This window comes from Onthophagus taurus, chromosome 6, assembly GCF_036711975.1.
Source record: "Onthophagus taurus isolate NC chromosome 6, IU_Otau_3.0, whole genome shotgun sequence".
NCBI lineage: Eukaryota > Metazoa > Arthropoda > Insecta > Coleoptera > Scarabaeidae > Onthophagus > Onthophagus taurus.
In genome coordinates this window covers 14,195,006-14,215,600 of record NC_091971.1, presented here as the reverse complement: position 1 = coordinate 14,215,600, position 20,595 = coordinate 14,195,006, and the positions used below count along the sequence as shown (strand labels likewise).

At 32.0% G+C, this 20,595-nt stretch overlaps 1 protein-coding gene across 1 annotated transcript in view; it reads left to right on the top strand.

Moving 5' to 3' along the window:
* LOC111417482 (histone deacetylase 4) overlaps positions 1–20,595 on the top strand; it is a 54,974-nt gene that overhangs the window by 10,077 nt on the left and 24,302 nt on the right. The window contains exon 2 of the mRNA XM_023049770.2: positions 16,907–17,393. Within this exon, the coding sequence (XP_022905538.1) occupies positions 16,907–17,393 (487 nt within the window). The remainder of the gene's footprint in view (positions 1–16,906; positions 17,394–20,595) is intronic.

Genomic DNA, 20,595 nt, shown 5'->3' with positions numbered 1-20,595 from the left:
TTTTGGATTAAAGCAATTTCATCTTCTAAACAGAAATTGATTTTTCTTGTACTTCTTATTCCAAATTAAGCTTATAATTTTTAAAATTTTCTTGATTCATTTAACCTTAAGATATTTTCTTTAAATCATAAATTGCATCTTATAAAATGTTATTAACATTTTTTAATACGATTAAGTTCAGAGTAATAACTTCCATTTAATATAAAAATCTTGAGAAAGAAAGATCTTATTTATAGAAAAAAACTAGTATAAGTTATTAAAATACTTTGTTTTGACCTCGAAATTACAAACGTTACCTTGATTATATATTTTTATTTTTAGAAAATATGACTGCTTTCTTACCTTCAAAACATTAAAATTTTTGCTAGTTTTTTTTGCACTTTTCAAATGGAAATCTTTCTTCTACAAAACATTGAAAAGAAAAAAAAACATAAAATTTTCAAATATCTTTCATGATATTCTAAAGGTTTTAACTAATTTTATTATACAATACAACCTCAATATAACGGATTTCGGATATAATGGACAAAATATTTTTAAATCGTACTATTGATATTATATATTTAATACGTCAATATGTTTATCAATACGTTCATGTCTAGTTCTAGATTAAGTGTTAGTTTTAATTTAAGTTATTCAGTACTAGATTATTGTATATTTTTATTGAACTAAAAGTAGAACTAACATTACACCTAGAACTAGAAACATTTGGATTTAGCCGTACGTCTCTTAAGACTAGTTCAAAATCTAGTATTAGTTCTAAGGCTAGTGTTAGTTCTTGTTTTAGTTGTTATTCAGCGTTAGATTGTTGTATGTTTTATTGTCCTATATTTTTCTTGAACTAAAAGTAAAACTTACACTAGACTTAGAACTAGAAACATTGTGTTCTTATGTCCACGAAGACTAAAATCTCATGGCTAATAGCCCCTGGGACAAGTTGGAAATCGGGGCGAAGGATATATATTCGCTTATAGCTTGAAAACGAAAATAGCTATCGAAATGTGGTAAATATAAACTGATATTCATTTTCAAAGAGCTTTCCATTGATATATCACACATACATCTAAGGGCTTCAGGGGGTAAACTACCCCTAGTTATAGTATAACTAGCCTTATAAAATATTAATTACGTGTTTTTTCTTATTTGCCTCTGACCATCCTCTGCAAACTTACGGGGTATGATAGATAACCCCTTTCCTTAGGAATTATGACATTAAGATTTACGCAGTAAAATAAACCTTATACGACATTTAGGGGTTTTGACATTTGCGAAAATTCCTTGTCGATTTTGGTGCAATCTACCACGATGATTTTTTTTTATACGTTTAGTAGTACTTTTGATAGAACTTACAAGGAATAGAAGTTTGGGGTAGAAAATATATTTTCACTAATAATTATCATACTCCTACAGAAAAAGTGTTTTATCCTTACTCTATTTAAATAACACAAAACCATCCCACACTTGGGTTCATCCCTGTAAAAAAGCAAAGAGGTTGGTGAGCAGAAAAATAACAAAATTTCTGTCACAAAAACAAATCGGTAATGTAGACCGTGTACAAATATTAGCTATATATTTTGTCAAAGAAGCAAAACGACAAATTCAAATATACGGACTTGATAACACCTAGAACTCTGATCAGAGTGGTTTTAACTTGGAATTTCATTCAGGAAGAACCTTAACCGATTTAGGAGTTAAAACCGTGGTCCAATCGGTGTCATCGACAACACAATTCAACCCATCATATCTACAAATGGAAAGCTACTTTCTCCTCTTTTCATTGTTTTAAAAGAATCCTCTGGTACGTTTGGACCGAGGGTAATAAATACAATGTTCAAAGCAGATAACATATTCGTCTTGGCATCAAAGTCTGGTAAACTGACTTCTGCTCATATGAAAAATTGGCTACAAAATGTCTATTTCCCAAACACCGGACCCAAATCATTACTATTACTGGATTGTTGGAGTGGCCACTGCCCTGAAATTATTAGTGAAGTAACTCCATCGGATGTTAAGTTTAAACATTTGTCTATACCTGCAGAGACAACAAGTCAAATTCAACCCGTGGATGTATTTGGTTTTAAAATACGGTTTTCCATATTTTAAAACCAACCTATTTCATTAGAAGATTTTCTGATCAAGTTATTCTCTACCAGTACGATGTCAATTTGCATCAGCGAGATAATATTTTGCGATCCCTAACGCATTACCAGTTGTCTTCCCCACAATTTATTAATGTTTTTAAATAGCGTGGTTTGCATCTGGATATATAGAGAAGAGATCAGAACAGTTTGAAAATCCCGTGGAGGTTTGCTTTTCCAATGAAAAACCTGTTATAACTTGTGCATGGTGTAAACAATTGTTGTGTTTAAAACAATTTTTCCTTGATTTTCGTTATTGCCAATAATACATTGAATAAAAAAAAGAAATTAAATTAATAATGTAGAATACAATTTGTAATAGTCAACCATTCTTTTTTCAGTTACTTTTTATTAATAAATATTTATATAATTACACTAACTTTTGTGTTATTTAAATAGAGTAAGGATAAAAAAACTTTTCTGTAGGAGTATGAAGAAAATATATTTTCTACCCCAAACTTTTAACCCTTGTAAGTTCTTTCAAAAGTACTAATAAACGTATAAAAAAATCATCGGTTATATCATATGAAAAAATCACATGGTTTTTTTCAAAATGTTGTTCAAAAGTGTAACAGTTTATCTTATTATTTTTAAGGACAGGGGTTATCTGTCATATCCCATAACATTGCAGGGGATGGTCAGAGGCAAATAAGAAAAAACACGTAATTAATGTTTTTAAACGTACTATAAGGTTAGTTAATGCCGCCAAAATTGACACGGTAGTTTTTAAAATATTTCAAAAAACTAGAGGTAGCTATACCATTGGTAGGTATACTAATGGAAAGCTCTTTGAAAATGAATAACATTTACAACATTTCGATAGCTATTTTCTTTTGCAGGCTATAAGCGAATATATATCGTTCGCCCCGATTTCCAATCCTTGTAACTCGCCCCGATTTCCAATCCTTGTAACTCGCCCCAGGGGCTTTATTAGCAGGTATAAAAAAATACGTAAACACCATTTTTGGCCATACTATCGCTATACCAAATTGCAACAAAATGGGCGAGAGACACTTCCCTTGTTTTCCACATAGATATTTCTGTGAAACATCCGAGTACAGAAATTTTTCTCTCATGATATAAGGTGTTTGACAACATGACAGCAAACATGTTGTCATTAAAGCACCTAAACATAATGGAAGTCTGTACTTACAAAAAAGACTTACAAAGGCACGCATAGTACAGCATTAATGACATTGGCTGACACAGACTACAAATTTCAATACATTAGTGTTGGAAGTTTTGGACGAATTTCTGATGGGGGCGTTTTTAATAGATAGATGATAGTTGAAAATTTCCAAAAACCTAACCACACTTACTACTACTAGGATGAATTAAGCCAGTACCCTTTGTTATCGTAGCTGATGACGTTTTTTCCATGAAACCATATGCATTTAGCAAATTGCATGGTGAACAAAGAATTGACAACTAACAACTGTTACGGCCACGCAGTTTAATTGATAATGCTTTTGGTTTATCGTCAACTAGATTCCGTGTACTAAGAAGACCAATTGAATTAGAATCTGCTAAAGTGATACTTATTGTATCTGCTATATGTGTGTTGCGTAATTTTTTAATGACAGTCTAAAACACTTTACACTCCTTATGGTAGTTTCGATGTGGAAGATCACGAAAATGACACAATATAACCAAGACAATGGAGACCAGATACTTAGGGCCAACTGAATCTACTAGTTAATTCTAACATTCGCGGAAATTTGGAAGTCAAAGATGTACATACAACTGGCATTTACACAATATTTCCACCATGAAGGAGAAGTTCTATGGCAATACAAATATATCCATATAAAAAATGTATGATTAAACTTGCCAATGTATCAATTGTTTCATTACCACATGTCGGTCCATCTATGAAGTTAAAAATTCCCATTTGACTCCTGCCTGGCCGCTTTTAGTGTGTTTTCGTTTCCTGTTGATACTGTGGAATTGGCGACAAAGGTTATGTATTTTATCCTTCACTTCTTGAGTCGGAACTCCCAACTCATTGGAAATTTTATGTACCTAAAGCTGCGAAATTTCATTAAAGTTATCCTGCGATTTTTATTTCATTTTCTCATTGTGGATTCGGAACGGGCCTTCGAGCTGTGCACTTGTTTTAGGGCTATAGCAGTTGGTACTTGTAACACTTGGTATAAATATAAATCCACGTAGATGAATGCAATGATGTTATGGATAGTTGTCCGAATTTGTGTGCATTAAAATTATTTTGGCTATAACGGACACTCCCTTCCTCGTATTAATCCGTTATATCGACTCCTTTAATTTTCTTTAAATTGGTTGGTGTTTATAAACGATTAAGCGTATGACTCACTCTAAGACTTTTTATATTTGCGGATTTATAAATAATCAATGATCCAAACGAGTTGAGTAAATAGTTTTTACAAAACGCCCCCCGCGTATCGATCTTGAGTTAAAAAGAGTGCAGCACTAAATTTATAAAACGAATGAGGTTCTCGGTGCTCAATTTCAAGTTAACTCTACTAAATTATTAATAACTAGCTGCACAACCTTAAAATATAAAACGCGAATCAATCGCGGGGTTTACGCGCGTGGGAGCTCGCTTGCTCGCGTACAAAGGTCGCTTTAATAATAATAATAACCTTTTTAGTGGGAACTTGTTTATAAAATATAAATATAAACGAGTTATTAAAATTATAACTTTTTGTTACTTTTTTGAGTCTGTCAAAGTTCTTAGAATTTTTACAGCATTAGCTATTTTTAAAATGAATTAGCACCTCAGATAGCGCACACGACAAAGTTTATGGAGTGTGTCGCTAAACAGTGAAAATTGCTTAATTTAATTCGGGGTTAGGTATAATTCTGCTTATTATTCGCACACTCGCGATAAAGACGTTTTATTTTTTCTATTTTAGTATCTGTTTTTATAGTGTTATATTCATAAATTGGGAAGTTGTAGCAACATCAAACTAGTCTTATACTATTTATAAGCTTTATATTATTGTATAAAAATCGTGGGACTTAGAACAAATTTTGATTAAAAGTTTAATTAGAATTTATCTAATTTAATTTAGCTATCGAGAGTATATTTTCTGGTGGACACGCATCTGAGAGTAACTATCAGAGAGTCCCACAAACTTTCGGAGAGTAAACACATTGAGATTTGTACTCAAGTAGACACGCACAATTTATCTATCGTGAGAGTAACTGTCAAAAAACGAACACGGTTCGAATTTTGCTGCGAGTAGCTGCGAGTTTTCTCAATATAGCACGTTTAAAGATAACACCTAAAAGAAAATGGTTCCAAGAAGAAATATTTGAATTAATTGAAGTGTATGAAGAAAATTCAATTCTTTGGAATATCAAATCTAATGAACATAGAAATCGGGAAGCGAATTTTAACAAGTATTGGACAGAAATTTAAACGGGATTTATACCATTAGTAATAGTAACTTCTGACAACATAATTTGGTGTTCTGACAGTAAAATTAAGTCTTCTGCTAAAAGTATTTGATTTTTAGTAGTAGTGTGTAGTCTTCTGTAAGAAGGATGTGCTTCATTTGTAATATCTAGTTTTTCACTAGCAATACTTAGTCTTCTGCCAGCAATATATAGTCTTCTACCAACAGTATTTCGTCTTCTGGTAGTAGTGTGCAGTCTTCTGTAAGAAGAATCTGCTTCATTTGCAACATCTAGTCTTTCATTAGTAGTACTTAGTCTTCTGCCGGCAATATCTAGTCTCTTTCAGCAATTGAGGCGTTTAAGTTTATATTTTCTAATAATTTTCCAAAATACTGCCAAGCCACTATTAAGCTGTCACGTGTACGACAATAAACTTATAGTTTGCATTTATAAGTGCCATTAAAGCAATCGAGTTCACTTTTTTGTGAATCCAGTATGCCAAATAACTAACAATTTGACAACGAATGTTGATATTTGTTGACACCCAGCTCTAATCTACGCCAAATCCATAATTTCACCCAACAGCATCTTTTTATTTTTTTCAGTTTGTCTTTTTTTGAAATTTTGTACATTTTGTACAGCATTCAAAGAAAATAAATTTTACTTTCCATAGCACGGACACATTTCACTAGTGGACACGGTCCTGAGAGAACTGTCTGAGAGAAAGCTCTCGGAAGTTTTATAGAAGCTCTCAGAGAGCTAAAACAGTCTCAAGTGGACACAGAGTTGAGAGAGTTACTCTCAGAAGTTTCTCTCAAGTGGACACCTAGCTTAAATGTTTCACATATAAATTTCATGTAAGTTAAATTCTTTACGTCTCTCGACAATTTCGAGGTTAAAATTGCGGAGGCATTTCCTGTCAGATAATAAACGTTCTGCGATCCGAGAATTGGTAACCGCAAATTAACGATAACGTCGAAAGTTATTTTTAAAGTGGAAGGAAATTTTAAAATGTTCTAAGAAAAAGATTGGTGTTTATAACCCGAATTTATTCTTAGAATTTTTTTTATAGGAAACTTAACGATTTTTCCTTTCTTTTAAACGTTAAGTGCTAAATAATATAAGTATGAAGACTTTCTAGGCCGGTGTTAATTAAACTAGAACTAACACTAGCACTATGACTAGAACTAACACTAGACCTAGAAACTTTCGAGTTAAGTCGTTTTTTTGTTTAGCAGCATCTGAAACCTTAAACATTTTTTCAAAAAAGGCACGACTTAACCCAAAAGTTTCTAATTCTAGGTCTAGTGTTCTAGTGATAGTACAAGTGTTAGTGTTAGTTCTAGTTTTAGTGCAAAATATTTTTTTAATATAAAAATAATAATAAATAATGATTATTGGTGTTCTTAAGTATTTGATGTAAGTTTAAATTTTTTAAAATGAATTCAATGTACACTGTTTTCGAGTGTTTTGAAAAGATGATAAATTTCTAAGACTTTATTCCATTAAAGTAATACGTAAAAAGGGTTAAAGTTCGTTTAGTTAAAGTCTAAATTTATTCACCGGATCGAGGAGACCTCGCGACTCGTGTTGCGTGATCAATAGCGAAAATCTATTTTTGGCTCGTCGTAATTTTTTACCGATCGCAACGCTTCTGGTGTCGCAGGCGGTGAACTTTACGTGTTTCGTTCCTAAACACGAACGAAATGAAACGAAACAAACTGCTCTGCGTACATTACGCAACGTCGTTTGTGTACATACACGTTTATTATATTCTTTTTTTCTATTTTTCACATCGTTCAGTTCCTTTTCATCTTTTTTCTATAATCTAAATATTAACATTTTTTTTCCTCGCATTGGATTGTCCCAGATTAACTTTAATTAGTTTCAAGGTTCTGTTTCTTAATTTAGAAACAATTTTCTTTTTCATTTCACCTTTGTGTGTATGTATGGATTATATTTTTTAAATTATTTTTTTATTTCGATTTCTTTGATTTTGCTGAATTGGCTGTAGTTCAGTTGAAATTATTGAATTTTATGTTTACGTTTATTTGATTTTTCTTTGCAATTTCTTTTTTTAAGTGATAATTAAACTTATAAACGTTTTCATGTTGAAGAACTGTTAAATAGTTACGGTCGATTTTATGGTGTTTCATTAAAGCTTCAATTGTAAAGAAGTTGTGAAGAAAATCTAATCATCACAAATCGTAAATTGTTTTTCTTTTAACCTCTTTTATTTATTTTTGATTTAATTATAATATTTAACAAACTTCTATATCTTCAATTATAAGATTATTATGTAAAGTTATTCAGCAAACTTAATTATTTGTATACCAAGGCCGCGTAACTTTATTGTTGGAGGTTAAAAGATTGTTGCCTAGGTACTTTGATTGAGGCCGTCAACGTAAATAATGTCCAAGTTGTGCCAACATTGCCAAAATAAAAAAAAGCATTTAGACAAAAACGAGATATAGCTAAGACTCGCTAATCCGAACTCTCAGTAATCCGAATTCCCTTGTCATCCGAACAAAATTGAAATATTGGCCTTTAAAATAGGATATCTTATAATCAGAATTGCAATAAGCACTATTTTGGAAGCTGATACCAGATCATTATTATTATTATTATTGCTGCCGGGCTTATTACTACGTTTCTGCATTTTATCTGGCTTTAATCGGAATTCATCTTTTCTTTTTTGGCGCCATATTGGCTTCTTTAATTTTATTACGAATCTTCAAGAAGAATATCTGGGTTATTTCATATTCTTGCTTTTTCTGGGTTTGCTCACAGCTTTTTCTTTCTAACCTCATTATTAGCATTATGGTTTTTATTTAGTTATGGTTTATTTATGCTATTTTAGTTTGTTTTCTGCCTTCTTAGTTTGTGGTTTTATTCGAGCCATTCTTAATTTTGACACTCAGACTTGATTCTGATTCCTTCAGTTTCAACTATATCTGGCTTGTTTCCAGATTCTTTCTTTCTGGCTTCTATCTAGCATCTAAATTTCTTTTTTCTACGTCGTTTTAATTTTGCTTCTTCATTTTAATAATTTTTTTTCTTTTCTTAAAAGCTTTTTTGGTATCTTTAAGATTCTTGCTTACTTCTAAGTTATTTCTTTTAAGCTACATTCGTGCTTCTCAATTTTTTGTTTATTCCTTTTTTCAGTACTTTCTAATTTGATTTGGATTTGTAGTGATTCCTTCCTTATTTCTGGTTTCTTACTTTCTTATCTGTCTGGCTTCTAGTCTTAGTTTTCTTAAGTATTACGATGTTCTTGTAGTTTCCAACTTTTTTTTATTTTTGTCTTGTTTACATGTCCTTTCTTTCTGCTTATTTTGGCAGAATGAACCTAAGACTGTTATCCAATCATCTTCATTATTTTAGTTTCATCGGGTTACCTTGAATCTTGCTTCTTTGTGCATTTCTGGAGTGTATTTGGCATTAATCGGATTTATTGCTTTGGCACTTCGTGGCTTTTTTAATTTTGATATGAATTTAATTTTTTCCACTTCTTTATAAGTTTTCTGATGTCTTCAAGCTCCCTTGTTTTTAGGTCATTTCTTTTTATCTGCGTCCGGGCTTCCCACTTTATCTGTTTTCTTGATTCTGGTTTTTTCTTGTTGATCTATATTGATATAGCTTGAATCTTGAATCACGCCTATCTTGAATTTGATTTGCTTCTACATTGTATCTGGCTTTATATTGTTTTTCTCTTTCTGACTCCTTTCTTTCTTTTCTGTATACCTTCTTCTTGCTTGCTTGTATGCTTGACGTAGATGTGATTGTATACAAAATGATGTGTGTTTCATTCTGCTTTGGTATCTTCTGCTTGACGACCTGTTTGCGATTATCGAGGTTGTGTACGCAGAAATACAAATGTATACCGATTATATTGTTAACCTTAGAACTAATTTGAGAGTGGTACAAGAAAAATAACCTCTTTATCAATCTGCCAGTTTCTCATTGCATCAGAAATTCTACGCCAGAAAGTGTAAAAATGTTAGCAGTATTGACACACTCCACAATTCAAGGTGAACAAATACTGATTGCGAAGGAAATGAAATAATAAATATAGAGCTAATAGAGGGGTAGAATCAGTTATTTTGCGGTTGAATTTGTAATATGCTTGATAATTGAGTACGTTTCCCGCAAATACGATGAGATTGAGGTTTAATTATTTCGCAATCGCTTTAATATTTTGTTAATGAAAAAATAATAACTGAATAACACAAGAACAACCAAAGTATATGAATAAATACTGAAAGTCTTTAATAAATCCATTTCCATTATTAAGCGTATTCATATGAATTCATAGTCGTGCCCTAAAGAATATTATAGGTGAAATATAGATATTGGTGATGAGAGAGAACTTCGACGATATGGATTAATGAAAGAGCTCTTTTATTTCTAGCAACTATCAATTAGAAATAGAAACATTTCAAGTAATGATCCGTTTTTTGTTTTCTGTATCGTTCAATGTAAGACATATGCAATGTTTGTAAAAACTGCTGAGTCTGTGAGCACTCCCAGTGTACCATTGGAAAGCTAATTGATCGGAGAGTTTTTACCAGATAGCCCATTTGCTGTAAAAAGCTTAATCTTGGAGAGTACAGTACCAAAAAATGAAACTATAGTTGAAAAATCCTAATTTTAGAGTACGAAACTATTTGGCTAAAACCAACTAAAACACAGTAAGTATTCTAGGTTTTTATTTTTTGGGGATTTTAATTTTTCTATACAGAAACCTCAACAATATTCTTTTGAAACTATACCTTTTATAGGAAAACGTATGGTTAAATAGAATCAACTTATCTATTATGGATGAATTTCGATTCAATTTTTCTTATCTCTTGCCAAATACTTTTCTCCAGTATTCTCTGGAAATAATTGATAGAGTGTAGGATGAATTTTTTTTACAGTGTGAGTATCTAATCCGTTGATATTATTGTTCCGTTGATAAGTTATGCTACTTGATATAAAACTTATTCTTAAATACTCAAAATAAAGAGTCTTTTTATATTATCGAATATAAAATAAGGGTTATCATTTAAATAAATAGAGCCATTTAAAAAGACGCCAAATTTATAATGGATTTTAACATTTTCATGGATTTCTGCCAGAATATCTTTTGAAGATATTTCAGGTGTTTTTAAAATTTTTTACTTATTACATATAAATAGATTCACATCTACCTTAATTGGTTAAAAGATTTATTAACGTTTCCATATCGCGCGAAATTCTGTATCTAGAATTTAAAAGAAATTAGCAGTTTCTCTAGATCCTCAAGACTTTCTGGAAAGGCATTATGTTAATTAATCGATGCCTTTTCTGTCCAAATTAAAACTCATATTAATATCACGGCAGCTCGGGTTTAGTCAGGAGATGTTTAAATGAGGCCAAGTCCCTTGATCATTAATCAAACGACGCAAACACCAGCGATCCGTGAATTTATGTAACTAATAATGTGAAGTTATGCATGAAGATACTGCCTAAGAGCGTAACTTTAGATGAGTCAATTTATATTAAAGCATTTATGCACGTGCAAACTATCCGTGTTTTCAGCGTTCAGGTTTTAACAAACTCTCGACATCTCTCAATATTATCCTGACCTCCCGCAACATCTTGAAATTTGCGGACAGTTTTTATTTTGACTCAATTTGGAATATGTTGGGGTTCTTTTTTTTACGTATTGACTTATTAGATTCCTATGTTGAAACATTATTAACAAATATTGTCAAAGTATAAACACTGCGGTAAGTAAACCCCTACTAATACTAATACTTTTTTGATCTATTGCAATATCGATCAATATCATCCTTGACATTTCTAATTATGGTCCTCGATATCCTGTCTAACAGAATTCCTATTGTCCCACAATATCGTTACTGCCTTCTTCAGTGTCACCCCCATGATCTAATCCTCCTTGATATTCCCGAACAAAGATCCTGGCCAAAAAATAACCCTTAATATATCTCAACATAATCCTTAACATTTATGTTCCTGATGTCTTTCCCAACATTTATCAACATCGTCCTTGATATCTCTCAAAATCATCCCCAATATCTTTCGCAATAATCCATTGTATGTCTTAACATTGTCTCTGTTGTCCATCATCATCATTTATTCTTTATCAGAAATAAAACCACGTTTATGTATTTTTGATAGGCTGTGAAATCTTTTGTTCAAATCTTTTGAAACTAATTATTTTTGTTTTAAATTGAATAAATTTAGCTATTTCTTCGACCAATCTCTTGCATCTCTTGCCACCGTAATTTGGCCTATACCAGCTTTTAAGATAAAATTTGTATTTACTGTTTCATGTTTCAAAAAAGTTTTAGTTGATGAATACGCTTTTCTGAACAGTGCCTAAATGGCATTATTCTAATTTGGTCTAATTTAAAAAAAAAATTACAATATTAATTACTTCAATTAGCTCTTTTTACATTTTATTTACTGTCTCGAGTCTTCGACTCTTTTGCCCTGAAAACCATGTTGTTTGTATTATCTAAGTTTACAGTAATCAAAAATAATGAAAATATAGGTGTTGTGTATAAATCTGATAAGATGCTAAGTGGTATAAATTGTACTAGAAATACCATCACTGATATAACAAAATATTTTTCAATCTTAGAGATATTTCCATTAGCATATTTTCAACTTAAATTAACAAGGCAAATGTTTGAATAACCTTACTAAATCTATAACAAAAATTTCATTGAGTTCATTTTCATACTCAATAAAATATTGAACGATTATGCACCAACATTGCTTCATTTCTTACTACTTTCTAATCTTTTTAATTTGTTTAAATATTTGATATTGTAGATTAACTACACTTTCTACATTTTCCACTATCAATTAAGTCGAATTAGGTTGGGTTAGGTTTGTTTTATGTTTATTTGAATACTTTGAAATAACTCCGATTATTTTGAGATTTTTACTTTGTATTTAATTATTTGTATATAACATTAAGTATGTATATGTTACCGGCTATCTGTATAATCCGGTGTTTTATACAATACCTAGGCAATTTATAGAATACCTAAAACGTTTAGGTAATATATGTAATATTATTAATTTTATACTTTGCCTAAGTATTCTATAAAATACCGAATGCGAAGCCGGCAATGTGTGTAAAAGGCGAGAGCAGGCAAAAAAGGCAAAAAACACAGTAATACTAAAAAGTTTCATGTCTTAAAAGTAAGATTTTATGCACTTCAAAATGTCACGATAGTTCCTCATGTAAGAATCAATAAATATATTTTTTTCACTTCTGAGAGGTCAGTAGATCTACGTCTTGTTTTTATAGAATTATTTTGTTTCCTAAGTTTTTAATACTTATTACTTGATTACACAGCAAATGACATTATATTAGTTAACCCACAAAAAGTTTAAGTTTAATGTAATTTAATTGTGGTTTTACTACAGTTACAGAAAAGTATTAGGTGCATTTTTTTTGTACAATAAGTTATAGATTATAAAAAAATTGATAAATACAGACCAAAATCTATTTATTTTATTCATTGCCAGTCGACCAACAGGTACTCTATGTAATCCTTAAGAATTGTATACCTACATTACCTAGCTAAAGGACAATAATCTTCATAATATTTCATACATTGCCTAGGCATTGTATAAAGTACCTGGATTATACAGATTGATGGTAACATATACATTATTTAAGATTTCTTATATTTTTGAATATATTTTGGCTATTTTTAACAGGTTTAGGCATTTCTTTGCTTAAATTATTGCCATTTACAATTAAATTAAGTCATTTTACAATAATGATACAACTAACAAAGATGACCTGCAAAGACTAGTGTATCACTTCAACATAGCAGCTAAGCAATACAATATGAAAATATCAATGGAAAAAGCAAAATGTATGGTAATATCTAAAGAACCAAGACGCTGCAAACTACAAGTTGAAGACTCTATAATAGAACAAGTTAAGCATATTAAATATCTAGGTGCAGAAAGCACAAGTTACAAGAGCCACACAAGTGGCAGGCTGTCTAAAAATGAAAATATACAAAGCTATGGTACGACCCATATTAACATATGGTACCGAGACGGCAGTAGATACAAAGAAGACCAAACAGAAGATGTTGGTGATGAAGATGAAAGGCTTGAGATCTATGTTAAATGTGACACTGTGAGATAGGCAGACCAACTTTCTCTGATAGGCAATCAGAGAAAGATGTAACATATAGGATGTAGTAAAATGGACGAAAGCAAGAAAGAAGAGATGAATTAAGCATGTGGAAAAAAGAATGGATGAGAGGAGATTGGCCAGAATATGCATTTATGGACGATCGAAAGAAAAACGACCACAAGGACGACTGCCTAGGAAACTGGTTCTCTTCGTCTGCGGAGGAAAGTTCGTGGAAAGTCGATTTTTAAATATTCGGATTTAGCTGCACGTCTCTCAAGACGGCTAAACCCGAATAATTCTAGTTCTAGGTCTTGTGTTAGTTCTACTGGTAGTGCTAGTATAAAACTAGAACTAACACTAGTTCTAGGGTTAGTTCTAGATTTAGTTGTTATTCGGTGTTAGATTGTTGTATATTAAATTTGTCATTGACCTAAGACAAGAACTAACACTAGACCTAGAACTAGAAACATTCGGATTTAGCCGCACGTCTCTCAAGACGGCTAAACCCGAATGATTCTAGTTCTAGGTATTGTGTTAGTTCTAGTGATAGTGCTAGTGTAAAACTAGAACTAACACTAGACCTAAAACTAGAAACATTCGGGTGTAGCCGCACGTCTCTTAAGACGGCTAAACCCAAATGATTCTAGGTCTAGTGTTAGTTCTAGATTTAGTTGTTATTCGGTGTTAGATTGTTGTATATTAAATTTGTCATTGATCTAAAACAACAACTAACACTAGAACTAGAAACATTCGGATTTAGCCGCACGTCTCTCAAGACGGCTAAACCCGAATGATTCTAGTTCTAGGTCTTGTGTTAGTTCTAGTGCTAGTGTAAAACTAAAACTAACACTAGACCTAGAACTAGAGTTTTACACTAGCACTATCACTAGAACTAACACTAGATCTAGACCTAGAACTAGAAACATTCGGATTTAGCCGCACGTCTCTCAAGACGGCTAAACCCGAATGATTCTAGTTCCAGGTGTTGTGTTAGTTCTAGGTTTAGTTGTTATTCGGCGTTAGATTGTTGTATATTAAATTTGTCATTGAACTATAACTAGAACTAACACTAGACCTAGAAACATTTGGGTTAAGCCGTGCGTCTACAGACGCACGGCTGAACCCGATATGTTCTAGTTCTAGGTCTAGTGTTAGTTCTAGTTTTAATTGTTATTCGGCGTTAGATTGTTGTGTATTTTAACACTAGACCTACAACTAGAAATATTCAGGTTTAGCCGTACGTTTCTTAAGACGTGTTAATTAGTTTTTCACTTACTTAAAAGAACTACGAATGTTTCACTAATCACAATAAAGAGTTTATTTAACAAGAGTTTACATGAATTTGAATGAAAAAGAGCACCACGCACATTCAACCACTCGGTTGCGAATGAAAATTTTCTACTGACAACTAAACAAAAATTATCTTGGTTACATAGCAACGCAAAAAGAAACACATTTGATTTTTAGAATTAAATGATTAAATACTTTTAAACAAGACGACTTTTTAGTTCTAGTTTTAGGGTTAGTTCTAATGCTAGTGTTGGTTCTAGTTTCAATTTTTATTACTTAGCATTAGATTGTTGTATATTTGTCATTTAAGTAAAACTAAAACTAGAACTAACACTAGAAAGTTTCGGATTTAGCCGTGCGTCTTCAGAGTCTTTAAGTACAAATTAAAAATTTTTCATATTAACGGACACTTCCTTTGCCATATTAAAAATTTTAATTTTGTTATTAATTTTTTCATAGAGAACGAAAGATATAGATTGAGACACCATATGAATATTAATTTTGTATAATACTGCGACTTCAAATTCACATTTTACGCATAAAAATTATCCGGGAAAGTTTGTTTAAAATTTTTAGCCTCTACAATATTGCGTCCTAAAATCCAGTAAATAATAAACGTGTTGTTTTCGCGTTCAATAACTGCAAACACACATGTGTAGATTACATCACGTGTTACTTAATTTTACGTATTTTTTGATCGGGTCGAATACGTTGTAATCACAACATATAAAAATGTATTATTGATTTTTTTCTTTTTTTCTCCTCTCAATTACTTACACTATAATTGTTAATTCCTTTAGTTTTGAAAAAAAGAATGTTTAAGATTGTTACTTGTTGATACCTAAACCGTGGCAAGCGATATACTTTCCGTTTTCCCCGTGACCTTGAAGCTTGATTTCCGCATTTTACCCCGCCGTCTTCAAGATTATTGATTTTTGAAGCAAGGTGGTCCCGCCACCACCTTTAAATGCCAAGCGAAGTTCTTTGTGGAAAATGGAGCTGCTCACGCACCTTTTCCACTCTCTTCTTTGTTTGGAGCGTCGTTTTAGGTCATAGGTTATTCGTTTTATTTAGTTGGTTTTTTTTGTAAATTATCGATTTGTCCTCTAAAAAGAACGTTATTGGAGGAAAACAATTAAAATTTTCCTAATTATGTTATTTAATGTTTTTTGTGCTTAGTTGCAAATCGGGATTTTCCTTAATAACGAAAATTTAGATGAGTTGGCGATTTATTTTTGTCCACTCGTAAAAGTTGTTACGAAACGTTATTATTAATATGACCGTGTTCATTTGCATCAGCGGTGCAAGGTGCTGTAAAAATTCTATTTTTGACTCTTATCTTTTTAAAAAGGTACTCGTCATATACATATTATATATATTTTTAACATTCAACGCGATACAGGATTTATTTTTGGATGATTTTTTCTTCCTTTTACTTTTTCAATCAATAATGATTGAATTATAAATAATTTAACTTATTTAAAAAAGATTATTTGTTTATAAAAATATTTAACCTTATTTAAAACGTGATGTATACGTGTTAACTTTGTAGCTACGATTATTGGTCTTAAATGCAATATAAAGACAATCTTTTGGTATTGCACGGATCCTTTCTTGAAACTATTGCCGCCTTAATCGTCCGCAAAAGACAATTTACCGCCACGTTATCGACATTAAGATATATATGCCGAGGCATTCGACACGATTTCGCTCTGTCCTCAACGAAAACCAAAAAAGGCCACCGCGAATTCCGAACGTTAAATAATTGTTTTTGCGGTTGTCCGAACCACCCAGCCCTCTTTGGTACCCTTTTCTTTCTTAAAAGCACGTCTCGAGCCATCATCTAAAAATAAAATCATTAAATTTTCTTTTCTGAAACATCATATCAATCTATTTCTGTAAAAACGTAAACAACATAATCGTATTATTTTTTTTTTAGGTCTGAGGGAATGGAAACAAATTCAGATCAAAATTCCAGTAATGATTTTCCATTAAGAAAAACAGCCTCGGAACCGAATTTGTTAAAAGTTCGATTAAAACAGCGCGTTATGGAACGTAGAACGAATCCGATGACTAAACGACATCTTCCGCCATCTCTCAAGAAGAAATTGTTGAGTAGTTGTTTGCCCCCAAGCGAATCACCACCGCAGGAGCCGCCGAAAGAATTGAGTCCGCCGTGCGACTCCGAGGAGTACCAAAGACACGTGTTGTTTAGCAGCCCGTCGATGCCGAATATCTCTTTGGCCGCCCATCATCTCTCACCGGATCTTTCGGAGGCCGCTTTAAGAGCAAGGTGTACAGCCAGGCTTGGAATGCCCCTTACTGGACAAATGCTGCCTGGCACATTGCCGTTTTATCCTTCATTACCCGCCATCGAAAGCGAACACGAAGAAGGCTCAACTTTAGACACTATTAGTGAATTACAGGTAAGAAATGTATTTTTTGTACTATTTATGATAAAAACCACAAATTTTAAAGTATGGTGCCATCTATGAATGAGAAAGCGAAATGTTCAGTTTAAAAATTAAAATTATAGATTTTCTTTTACAACACGCATTTTCTTTGTGATAAAATCGTCTTTTTGTATCAATAAATCATTTTTATTTTACATCTTGTAAGGTGTAACTTGTGTGCAATTCGTTTTAGTGTAGCACAAGAAAATATCGTGTTTTTAATAAGATTTCAAGTTTTTGATAATTTACAAATTGAAGAGGGTTGAAATTGAAGTTAAACAAGTTAAAAGTACTTAAAAGTTGGAAAGGCTTTTAGTTGTAAAGTTAGGTTTGATTTTAAATAGAATTTTAATTTAAGTTTTAATTAGAACCGAAAGTGTTCAACTTAAATTTTAGAATCAAACTTTTTTTTGAGATTCTTATTAACTATGTGCGTTTTTATGAGGCAATAATATTAGTCGTGTGATCATAAAATTGTTTTTATTGGCTTCTTATAAAACTTTAAAAGTTGGGAAATATTCATACAGATGGCAATAAAAATAGTTAATCCTGTCTCTTAATACAAGCGATATCATTAATTTATTTTTTAACCAATTATATATTCTCAAGGTTACATAATAGTACATTATTCGACTCAAAGATTTTAGTTAAACGTGAGATTATGCTGAGTAGGATACAATTTAGATCATTTGAGGGAAGAAATTGTCACATAAATACCGAAAAGCTGACATGGTCTAGTTCTAACATACTCGTGGAATTAACTACACCGATATCTCTTCCCTATTTATCTCATAAATATTTATTTGGGCATCGCAACTTATATATCACTGATCTTTAGAAACTTTCCTCCTCTATTATTCCGGACGTGTTCTATTTATTTGTGAATAGACAAATATCAAATGGAATCATGGAAGTGTTATTTTTGATCCTATTACGTGTTTTGTGACTTTTATATGAAAAAGATGTAGCCTCCATTTCATTGCGTTTTATAATTAGACAACACATAAAAATTAACTTCGATAACACTTTTATATACCTTTGTTTGAACATCATCCTTAAAAATATTTATACCGTAAAATCACGTAAATATTGTCAAAAACTACATTATTTGGCCTTTTTTATTTTATTGCTGTATTTATTTGTAAGAATGTCAAGGTTGATAAAGCAAAAAAAAAGTACAATTTAAGGAGTTTGAAGTACTAAAACAAACTTTAAGTGCTTTCAGTTATTTTTCCTGCTATTTTCAAGACAAAACATTCTAAATAGTATTTGGAAATTAAACTATTTATACTACGATGATTATTTATTTGTGAAGTTGTCTTTACCGGTTTCCGCACATTGCCGTCTTCAGAAGACTTGTCAGGTGTGTGTACACACATCCTTTCGCGCCAATAATTAATGTCCGTTGGGGTTAATCTTGTTCTTCAATAAATTGATAATCCGCAAAAATCGCAACCTATGTTTGAAATAAATTATCTTTCGACATCGTAGAAAACCTGACAAGTCTTCTGAAGACGGCAATGTGCCGAAACCGGTAAAGACAATTTCACAAATAAATAATCATCGTAGTATAAATAGTTTAATTTCCAAATACTATAATCCAAACGGTGATATGGATGCTTCTACATCTAATAAAACATTCTAAGCCATACATGAAATTGGTTTGTAAATGAATATTCTTGGTTTCTTAATAATTCTTCATGATTTTCGTTCTCTATGAACTTGTGGGTCATCTGTTGTGTCATCAATTATTCCTGTATCAAATATTGCTTCTAAAGAAATGCTTTCTACATCCAGTTTTTCCTTACGTCCCTGTGAAACTACTTTATTTCTTTTGTCTCCAAGAAACTGCACGAAAAATTCATTTACAAGACTTGCATCAGCTGCTACCTGGAGATGTTGGAACACGCTCAAGAATCTGAAGCTTTCTACTCTGGTCCCTTTCACACTTATCCTTAGAACTCATTTCCGAGGCGATTTCTTGAGTTCTTCTAAAGAAATGCTGTCTACATTCAGTTTTTCCTTACATCCTTGTTACTACTTTATTTCTTTTGTCTCCAAGAAACTGCACGAAAGACTCATTTACAAGACTTGCATCAGCTGCTACCTGGAGATGTTGGAACACGCTCAAGAATCTGGAGCTTTCTAGTCTGGTCCCTTTCACACTTATCCTTAGAACTCATTTCCGAGGTATTGATGGCGATTTCTTGAGTTCTTCTAAAGAAATGCTTTCTACATTCAGTTTTTCCTTACATCCTTGTTACTACTTTATTTCTTTTGTCTCCAAGAAACTGCACGAAAGACTCATTTACAAGACTTGGATCAGCTGCTACCTGGAGATGCTTAAACGTAGGAACACGCTCAAGAACCTGGAGATTACTAACCTGGTAAATCCCTATTTTTAGAACTTAGCTTTTAGATTATCTTCTAAGTTACCGCGTATATCTTGGACACTTCGGCTATATTAATCATATAGCCATTTTTCTCTTAACTGTACTCTTTTTATGAGGTATGGTTTTAGCCTTATACTCAATTTTGTTAATAAAAAACTACATAGTATTATTTAAATAGATTTCTGTTTGTTTTCCTTCAATATTGAATCGATGAATATTGATCTAACATTTCATTTGTAACATTTTTAAAATGATAAATATGGAGAAAGTATTTTAGGATTGTATCTTTGTTCTAAACATGATAACAAAAAAACTTATTTAGCTGCAATTTAGTTTACGGCTATTATACTAAAATATTGTGTGGGTTTTGGCCTTCCTTGCTATTTCGCGCTATCTTCCTCTGTTCTCGGTAACCTCCCTCCATCTGCTGCCATCTTTCATGTCCTTCGTGGCCTCCCTCGCCTTCTCTTTTTTGTCGCCTTTCAATCATTGAGCACTCTTGCGAATTATATGGTAAATTCTGTGTAAACGCCCCAGCCATTGTAGGCGTTGTCTTAATAAAACGTACTATATCCTCGCATCATGCTATTCTGTTCGTTAGTTCATCCTGATTCTCTAGCTACCGTCTTTCTCCTGAGTAGGACCGAAAATCTTCCGCTCAAACACTCTCATTGTGGTCTCTTCTTTCTGCGTTATCGACCATGTTTCAGTCGTATCATTAGGTCTTCTTAGCGTTTTATATATTCTAAACTTAAATTTTCTGCTGAGGAGTTCTGAGGATA